This window comes from Eutrigla gurnardus (assembly GCF_963514095.1).
Source record: "Eutrigla gurnardus genome assembly, chromosome: 5".
Taxonomy (NCBI): Eukaryota; Metazoa; Chordata; class Actinopteri; order Perciformes; family Triglidae; genus Eutrigla; species Eutrigla gurnardus.
The window spans coordinates 19415011-19425157 of record NC_139919.1 but is presented as its reverse complement, the minus strand read 5'-3'; the positions used below and the strand labels follow the sequence as shown (position 1 = coordinate 19425157).

Genomic DNA, 10147 nt, shown 5'->3' with positions numbered 1-10147 from the left:
CATGAACATAGATAAACAGAATATTAAAAATATTGCAGAAGAAACTTCAATTCCTCTCAGTTTAAGCAAGCATCTTGATGATCTGTCCATCCATCCATTTTCCTCCGCTTATCTGGGGGTCGGATCAAACAACAGACAGAGACTTCCTCTCAGCGGCTTGCAGACGCACTGAGGCAACCCTCTCATTCTCTGGGGAAAACATCTTGGTGCTCAGTCAGGGGCACGCTGCCTGGCGAGTGTGGGGATACTCAATGATTATGTATGATTACTATTGAATATAATGTATGATTACTAGTAAAAATGATGTAGGCCAATACTGACATCTTCTCATGTGCCCAAAAGGGAACAAAGGCAGAAAAAACATGTATCACACCAGCCTGAAGATTTATATTTCATACATTTTGTAGAGTTATAACAGGTTGGAAATCAGTGTTTGACTGGCCTCTCACTGGTTGCAACTTTAACCACACCCAACCTTGATATCACAGAGTACTGATACACCCTGGAGTACACTTCTTCATCAGTTTACACGAATGCAAAAAACATGATTTTTAAAATCACTTCCTTTGACACATCTGAACATTTAAGATTTAATGATCTATTTATCTCATTTATTGTTCAGCAATAATACTAGAATAAGCATTAACAATTCGGTAATATAGCAATATAAAAGTGCATTCGATGATTTAAAGATTGTTAGCTGTCTTTGTTTTTGTGACAGTAGAAATAGAGGCTAGTATTGGTACATTGGTTACATGGTATGTACAGTAACTGTAATGTGTTTTTTGTGGGCTTTTATTCTGAAAAGTGTCACGCCGGAAGCCTCGTTGTCGTTAGCGGAAAAAAGACTGTTAGCTTCAGGAAATCAGATGGTGGGGAAAAAAAGAAGCTTTCCTTTCTCTAATCAAACCTCCCCATCACAAAGTCAAACATACACTAGAGCCGCAGCAAACTGTTGCCCTCGAATTGCAATACTGAATCTGCGATGTGTGTCCGTCGATAGCAAGTACGGCTGGCCGGAACCAGAACCAGGCCCGGACGGACGGACTTACCCAGCGCTGCGTTTTGCGACACCGGCGGACTAGTGTGTATGTGAGAGAGAGAGAGAGAGTGTGTGCAGGAATTGGCATGCTGTCTGTAGGGGAAGTGTAATGTGTATGACCGTGACTTGCTGTCTGTAGCTAGACAGTAAGTTCGTCGATGAGTCCCCGGTACTTGTGGTTTATGGTTCATCAGCTCGAGTGTGGAGGCTCGAGGCGCGAGCATGGGACAGGGTAAATTTAGCCAGAAGCGAGCTAGCTTTGACGCGAGCTAACACCGGAGTTAACGTCAACGGACATCAACTTTTACTGGCTAACCAGCGAGGCGACGGAAGAAAAACAACGAGTATGAGCGCCACGCCCGGGTTTATGTGAACGAAGGGACATTATTTCACATCGCCTAGCGTTTGTCAGTTCGCTTGTTGTTTGAAAGGCCTGATGAATGTTTCGGGGGCGAGTATAGCAGTGTAGCTAAGTCGTTAGCTGCTAAGTTAGCCTGCCTCGACCGGCCCAATGAAAGAATACAAAGTGGTCGTGCTGGGCAGCGGCGGTGTCGGCAAGTCCGCGCTGACCGTCCAGTTTGTCACCGGCACCTTCATCGAGAAATACGACCCGACCATCGAGGACTTCTACCGAAAGGAGATCGAGGTGGACTCGTCTCCCTCCGTGCTGGAGATCCTCGACACGGCGGGGACGGAGCAGTTCGCCTCCATGAGAGATCTGTACATCAAGAACGGACAGGGGTTCATCCTGGTCTACAGCCTGGTCAACCAGCAGTCATTCCAGGTACCTGGTGTCAGCTAGCACACTTTAAACTGTCTACAGCTATTAATTAATCAGTTAATCACATCAGTTACACGCTGCATTGGGATGTGATGCATACTATATCATTACAGAGCTCTGCAACATTCAAATGTCAGTTTATCATTCAAAGGCGGAAATAAATAGTAGTACAATAGATCATTCATCCACACAGAGCCAGTGGTACTGCATTAATATAGGATAGCTCATAATATGATGCTCTCGGGGGAAATTTACATGATTATTATGGGCTGTTTTGTGTTATGTAGTGGTAGCCAAAACGATAAGCATTCATTCTTAAGCAGTTAAATAGAAAACACACATGAAGCCTTGTGAATAAACCCTTTTCACAAACTACATAGAAACGACAAAGTGTGTGACATCGTTCAAAAGTGAAACTAACTATTCACAACAGGTTCAAATTTAACATTTTTATCAGAGTAACCAAAACTTTTTAATTTGGCCAAACTGAGTTTAACAGAAAACTCGAAATAGTAAATTGCCACGAAAAAAAAAAAAAAAATAAACAAGCTGTTGCCCATTTGCATTGTGTTGTTTACATCAACAGCACACTCAACTGTTTTCAAGTATGCAGTGACTTTTTGACAATATCCAAATTTTCTCCCATTTCCAGTGTGAACTCCACATTTAGAAAGTATAAGAATAAGTTTGTTGTATGGAATTAGAAATCGGTGTATTGATTATTTGTCCCAGTGCTATGAACGCCCTACAGTTTTCACGAGAAACCCCTCTTCACCTTTCAGGACATCAGACCAATGCGTGACCAAATAGTGCGGGTGAAGCGCTTCGAGAAGGTGCCATTGATCCTGGTCGGGAACAAAGTCGACCTAGAATCCGAGCGTGAGGTGGCTGGGTCAGATGGACGAGCTCTGGCTCAAGAGTGGGGCTGCCCTTTTATTGAGACTTCTGCCAAGAGCAAGACTATGGTGGACGAGCTGTTCGCGGAGATCGTCCGACAGATGAATTATTCCACGCTGCCAGAGAAGCAGGAACAGTGCTGCACAGCCTGTGTGGTACAGTGAGAAAGAGGTACAAGCGCTGCCATTCAAATCTTTCTTTGCGCAGTGTCACCGGCATTCATAGCTGGGCCGCCCCTCACTAATTTTCAAAATGTGTCAAAATGTCCCAAAGTAAAATGTATGCAGTGTAAAAGGGTTCACAAGCTAAGGAGAATTGTGACAAACGGATGACTATGTTGCATTTCAGTGCAGTGTGAGGGAGAGGAGCAATTCGGTTAGAAGTGAGAAAGACGAGTGGGTGGTGCTGCAACGCAGAAACCGTTGGCTCTGCTTGTTATCCTACAGTTACTGAAATAATGTGGCGTGAAGAACAAAAACGGTATGAGCAACTCTATAGAGACTAATGAAGCAGACAGTCCTGTGAGCTCAGCCGGAGAAAGAGGAAAAGGTGACATCCTGAAAAGTAAATTATACTCAAAAACAGGAAGTTCGCTTTAGATTTTGTGAAAGGTGTTGCCTGTTTTAACCACTGATGCACACTGATAATGGCAGATATTTCCACTTGTATTAATTATCTGTTATGGCTTTTCTCTCTCTTTTCTTTTTTTTTCTTTTTTTTACAGATTCATCATTTATCTGGATCACAACAAGGATTTTGATGAACCATGAACCTGGGGACAATTTGACAAAAACTTACCGCAGCTGGTGAAGTTTCTGTTCAGTGTGGTTTGTGACTGTCTATCACAGAGCATCTGACAGGGAAGACATTGGTCCTATTTTTGATATCATAACTGTTAGAAGATGTTTCTGCTGCAACCTTAACGGCCTTTGTGATGACCCAGGATGGAGTCGGACAGATGCACTTGTAATAAGTGAGAACGGCCATCTGTGAATTTCAGTCTCTTTTTTTTTTCTCCTTTTAGTCGGAATTATCCCTGAAATAATAAGCCGGAGTGTTTGTGAGGTTGCAGCTTCTTTTAAAGCTGCTTTAATCACTATTATATACTTAATTATTACTTGTATTATGTCTCAAGTTTGAAATTTGACAAAGTATTTCATAATATGAAACATTTTGACTTTTAAGCATGCATACTTTGACCAGTTTGCTGCCCAGGTATGCTCTATTTTGAGAATCTTGTCTAAAATAGTTCTTCTAACTGACACAAACTACAGCAGCGTGTATAGTGAGTTTTTTAGCTTCAGAGAACTTAGACAGGATGTGCAAATGTGTTGATTAAATCCCTAACATGAAGTATTTACTTCTTTTTTTTAATTTATTGCAGTAACCTGATGCAGCTAAACTCAACTGAAAACATGCATGCTCAAAATTGAAAAATGTTCTACTAAATCAACTTGAAGTGATAAGGAAGAGCCATTTTACTGTTTTTAGCCTGAATTCTGTCAAAGTCTCTACAAGGCATGATTTGCGTGGACGCAGGTCTTCCATTTTTAGTTTTCTCGAGGAGTCTCTGTGGGAGAATGATTTTGGAACGACCAAAGGAAGCTCACAGTGCATATCTGTGTTTTACTACATGACGTGTGTTGCTTTAAGTTCAGGAGACGCTGATTTCTTGTCATCAAATAACTCCAGCTGCAATGTGGTTTGATAAAAGTTCTGGCACAGGTAATCAGATTTAACTTTGTATTTTTCTTTTTCTTATAGTAACCTATTTATTAAAAACTAACGACATGGGTAGCCAGTTTTAAACTTTTGATTTTATACTAGTTTTCGCTTTTTGTGACTTTTCAGGTTACATGGTACATTGTTTTATTTTTGAAGCTGAGGATTTAACAGAGCCTTAAATAATTTCTGCTGCACCCTTGTCTCATGTTTCTTTTTTTCTTCTCAAAGATATAAAAAAAAAAATCTGTCGTCCTTTTGTAATAAACATTCTGGCCTTTCTGCTTTCATCATTGGGCATAGTTACAGTATTATTTGTGATCAATGCACGGTGATACGTTATTTGGACTTGCATTCATCAGGTAGCCAGAAACAACTACAAAAAAAATATGATGTTGCTCCATAACCAGCAGTTTAACATTACGGTCGTGTTTTTTCAACTTTGTCTTCCTCTAGTTGTCATGGTCACATGCCCATATGAATGTCAAAACTGTTTTTGTTTGCTGTAATTGAGAGAGGTCCCTTATTAATGCCATTCCAGTGTTAAGTGACCGAGTCCCCCTTTTCTGCCAGAATGCAGCAGTAAGATATGCGGCTTCAGTAGGGAGAGTTAGACAAGTCAAGTGTGTCTGTCTAGTTTTGGTATAGACAGGAGGAACTGACGACCAATAACTCAGTGTGCATGTGGGCATGTTGTTTTATACAGTCTTGAAAAATACTTTTTGTAAAAAATATGTTCTCATATTTCCTAATCATTACACCATTTTATAATGTTCAGTCTTTTAGTATCAGTATTTTACACCGTGTATGTATGTCACACCAATACACCAACGCCATCACTAGTGCAGACAGAAATATAAAGAAGTATTAAGATTTGTCTCCCAGTAACTAGGGAAGTAAGGCCCTAAAAAATGACACACAACGTCACATCTGACAAAGAGAAAACAAAGAGTTGAAACTTTTTCTGAAGCTACATCGGCTAAAAATACCAACTCTCAGAAACGGGCTGCACTTTCCGCTTCCTCTGAGTCGGATGTGTTTTTTCATGCATCGGGCTGGCAGAGTGCAGCTGGTGTGTGCTTTACAAGGTTTCTTTTCCTCTTTTTGTTGCACGTAGCAAAGCTGGCTCTTCTTCCTCTCGCTCTGCGGTTGTCAGGTGGAGCTGTTGTATCCTCACTGAGCCTGTGCGTCCTTCACCGAGCTGCTGAGTAATGTTTTGGAACCAGCAGGGTCACCTCGGCTCCTCCAAGCTCCTTGAGGGGGGAACATTATGTATTTTGTCTTTCCACCCCACAAGAGTTGTAGGCATCTACAAACAAAAACACCACAATGCCTCTGAGCTGTCGGCTACAATGGAACAAATTCTTACACAAAAGCATGACTTGCTAAGAAAGTAAGTTATTAGTTAACGTAGCTTGGGGGGATTTTCTGTGTAGTATGTTGGGTTACAGGACAGTTTTGTTATTGGGACTAAGGGAAGCACCTGAGATTTAACAAATTGTCCATGGGAATAGGTGCAAAGCATTTAATTAATTTATATCTTTATTTAATTTGTTTCAATGGCAGTTGTGAAGGCCTGATTCTGGTGGTTTGCAGGTTAAAAGAAGATATAATGGTGACATTTGGTTGATAAGTCAAAGAGTCAAAGTGTGACAAGTGAAAATAAGTAGCAAGTTCCAAAAGTATTGGCATTAAAATGTACTTCAAGTATCAAAACTGAGTGTTCCTTATGCAGCAGAATGGCATCTGTCAGTGATATACAGTTACTTATTGTTGGATTATTAGAAATTGTGTGAGACACCTGGAGTGAAATATTTTTGATAATTGGTGTGGACTGAATCCTGAATCTGTGCAGATCAGCAAAGACGCCAGAAATATGTCTCTCTTCCATGAATTTTGTTCTAGGCAACTGGACTGGCTTTAGGTCATCCAAGAGGCTGCTTCTGTGGGGCTGATTCGTGGTTATTTTGAGTGGTTGGGTGGTGCACAATGTTTGAGCATATCTAGGGGAATTTGTGGTATGCTTTTATTCAAAATACGTTTTATTACTTTACTGTTGTATTTCATGCATTTATTTGCAGAAAATAAGCTAAAACTGAGCTTTAAAACGATATTAACCCCACGCTGCAGCTTGAAACGCATTAGTCTGTATGAAGCAGTTACAGCGATAGGCCTCGATGTGGCAGCAACACGTATTTCTTTCACGGTGACGATTGTGACGTCACCGGACTGAAGCGGAAGTAGCTGTCGGCTCCATGGCTGCGGCATGAACTGTGAGGAGAAGCCACAGGGTGTTTTTAAGAAATGTAAAATACCTACAAGCCCTGAGAACTGACCGTTTCGTTCTTGCAGCCATGAAAACAGTGTTTGTAACTGTCGGCACCACGAGCTTTGATGAGCTCATTGAAAGCATCACGTGTCCAGAGACCGTCCAGGTGAGTGAAGTTATTATGAGCTAAAAGAGGCTACTGCTATACTGCTCCAGCGTATTGTCAGATAAAAGAACTTTTAGCATTTTTTTTTTTCCAAAATGTTTTTAAAACAAAATCTACAAAAGATATTATCTGTTTCAGAAATGTGAAACCTCCTTTCCAGGACTGTAGCTCTTTCAAAATGGCAGCAACATCAAAGTGTGAATTTGTGAGACTTGGACCAGTTTTATCATAGGATCCCTTTGTCTCCCCGCAGGCTTTAAAGGCTCGTGGATATGAGCGGCTGGTTCTTCAGGTTGGAAGAGGCTCTGTTCTTCCAGCTGGTGACAGCTGTCCACATGTCAGACTGGAGGCTTATCGATTCAAAGACTCCATAGCGGAAGACATCAAACAGGCTGACCTCGTCATCAGCCATGCGGGTGAGTAAGATATAAAGAAAAACCTTGAGCTCCGGCCACCTGAACACTCGCTCGTCCCATAAACGATGACTGCATATTCATTTAACATTCTTATTCCACCACACTCAACAGCTGCTGCTCCACAAGCCACACCACTGTCTGTTTAAACACATAATAATAACTATTTAAAAGGTCAGCCAGAACAGGTGAGTCATTCATGTCTTCCTGCCAAGTAAACATCAGTGACACATCAGTGACACAGCAGGATTCAAAGCAAAAGCAATGCAGGTTTGTCAGCAGTGTGCAAACATTTAACAGAAAACTGATGATTTATAGAACATCAGGTCGTCGAGCAAACTCATTAAAACTGGATAATTTTCAAGCAAATACTGAATATTGGATCCCCTAGATTGCAGCTGGGTGGCCTGTTTGCATTTTAGACCACTGTGGTGTCTTTTCATGTGTGTTTCCTGTCCCACTGTGTGCACAGTGCCGGTGAGACTTACAGCTCGTCAGACAACAAGCAGGGTTGTAGAGATGAAAGCCGTTAATCTGCGTGATGTTTGTGTGGTAGAGGTAGCTGAAACAACAGTAAAGAAGCAACAATGGCAGGGACAACTGTATTTATATGTTTTTGAGGTAAAACCTTACCTGACGAGGAGATTATGCACTAAAGGAGGTTACCACAAATTTGACTCACATTTTGCTATATTCAAAAGCATGTGATGGAAACTTGTTTGTGTGAGGTAATCGGTCTTCAGTCTGCTTGCACATATTTCCCGTGTCATGCCATGATGTCGTTCCATCTCCACATCCAATACTTCTACATATCAGCACACCTTGTTGTGATAGATAATATGTTTTAAATTTGTTTCAAATCTCTGCATGAAAATCATAGTGATAGTAAAAGTATGAGAAACCGGCGGTACTAAAAACCTGCTGACTTTACTTATGACTTAAGGATCTTCTCGATCTGGTTTTCCTCCTCAGGGGCTGGCAGCTGTTTAGAGGCGCTTGGTGCTGGTAAATCTCTGCTGGTCGTTGTCAATGACAAGCTGATGAACAACCACCAACTGGAGATGGCCAGACAGCTCCACATGGACTCCCACTTGTTGTACTGCACATGCAGGTGTGTGTTTCACACATTTATTCATGTGAGGTGGGAGGAATGAAGTACAAATGCTTTTTCTTTTCAGTTTGAATTTTTTTTTTCAACTTATTTTCAGTTGTCTGTACTTGACTTTAGTATTTATTTTTACGTTTACTGCCTACATTTTAAAACACATATCTGTACTTTCTTCTCCTTACATTTTCAAACAGGCTTATTACTTAAGTTTAAATGCATTTGAAGGGAACTATCGATTCTTTTTATTAATATGATGCAAAATTCAGAAACAAAGCCAGTAGAAATGTCCTTCCATACTTTTTTCCGTACTTTTTTAAGTATCTGTCCTTCTACTTGAGTGTAGAATGTCTGTACTTTTGAATGTCTGTCACCACATTTATTCATATGGTCTAAAAAAACAGAAGTAACAAGGTTTTTTTTGTGTTTTTAAATCTTCAGCACCCTGACAGAAACACTGAGGAAGATGGATCTCTCTGTTCTTCAGCCCTTCTTGCCTGGACAGCCCAAGAATTTTGCTAATTTCCTGGACAAAGCTCTTGGTGTTCAGTGAAACTTTAATTATAGTTTATTTTTGTATGCAATAATAATAATATATGACTTATTTCAAATCTTTGTGTGTGTGCTCTGTGATTTATTTGTATATTTATTCTAGATTTAGTTTCTCAAAGGTTTTATACAAGTAAAATAAAAACACATTTTCCCAGTGGTTTGAGTGAAACAAAACACGATGAAGGCAACGCTTTACTTTGAAATGTAACAGAGAGAGCCGTGGATCAGAGTACAAGGTAAGCGACTGTGCTGATTATACATTTTTGATGTATCTCACTTTCATACATTTTTATACAATCAATGTGAAACTGTATGGAAAATCTTATGCCTAATGCTAACTATTGGAGTAATAATTAGCATTTGTCCACAGCTCCAACCTCCAGTTCAAATTGACAATTTGGTAGGTTGGGAGGTTTTTGATGTGGTACCAAGTCATGTTAGTAGAATCTGTCTTTAGATGAGATCACTACCGTTTTGTTCCAAGTCGACCTCCATCTGTGTTTGCAGAAAAGCGGGAGAACCATCTGCTTCAGTAATGAGTGTCCGAGAGGCTGTCAAACATCCAACCTGCAGGGAAGAGGTAAGCTACATATTATGTGCTGGGAACTGAAATTGTAAATGTAATTCTATTATTATAATCTAGAATATTTTTGGAGAGACAGATCGTTTGTCAGCCTTGTTCGCCTGGTGTGGAATAACCTTTTGTGCAATTAAAAGACTTTACAATTTAGGCAATATATTGTGCTTCCCAAACCACTGCTGATTCATCGGTTCTTCAGTTGCAGTTTCTTCACCGTGACAGATTTTATTAACAGGAAATGATGGGTGAAAGGCAGGACGTAGCCTAGTTTAGCTGCAACCTCCGAACAGTGTTTAGTGTCAGAGCAGGAAACATTGTTATCAACTTTCAGCTACAGCTTTAATCAATTTACACCAGCAGTAATAGCAGCTGCAATAAACACATTTAATGTAGCTGGTAGAACAAGATAACAGCCTACTTGCATCAGTATTTATGATGCTGTAAAGGTGTTCACTTCCTAAATTCCCAGCCAGGGAATAAAGGAAACATGCTCTTATATCACTGTTTTACTTCCTTAGGATGTTTTATAGGATGAAATGCTTCATCAATTGAATGAAAATGAATCTAATTATTTGATAATAAAAAATAATTCAGACGATGTCACAAAATGGCAAACATAA

At 40.3% G+C, this 10147-nt stretch overlaps 2 protein-coding genes across 2 annotated transcripts; both read left to right on the top strand.

The window, feature by feature from the left end:
• Window positions 1-860: 860 nt before the first annotated feature.
• rap2c (RAP2C, member of RAS oncogene family) lies at window positions 861-4740 on the top strand. The gene is made up of 3 exons (XM_084010279.1): window positions 861-1826; window positions 2606-2891; window positions 3445-4740. The coding sequence occupies exons 1-2, from the start codon at window positions 1554-1556 to the stop codon at window positions 2882-2884; spliced, it is 552 nt and encodes a 183-aa protein (XP_083866405.1). The 5' UTR covers window positions 861-1553; the 3' UTR covers window positions 2885-2891; window positions 3445-4740.
• A 1951-nt stretch (window positions 4741-6691) lies between these two features.
• LOC311013962 (UDP-N-acetylglucosamine transferase subunit ALG13) lies at window positions 6692-9010 on the top strand. Its single transcript, XM_084010281.1, has 4 exons — window positions 6692-6877; window positions 7131-7293; window positions 8263-8401; window positions 8837-9010. Exons 1-4 carry the CDS (start codon window positions 6797-6799, stop codon window positions 8946-8948), a joined length of 495 nt encoding a protein of 164 aa, XP_083866407.1. The 5' UTR covers window positions 6692-6796; the 3' UTR covers window positions 8949-9010.
• The last annotated feature ends 1137 nt before the right edge of the window (window positions 9011-10147 follow it).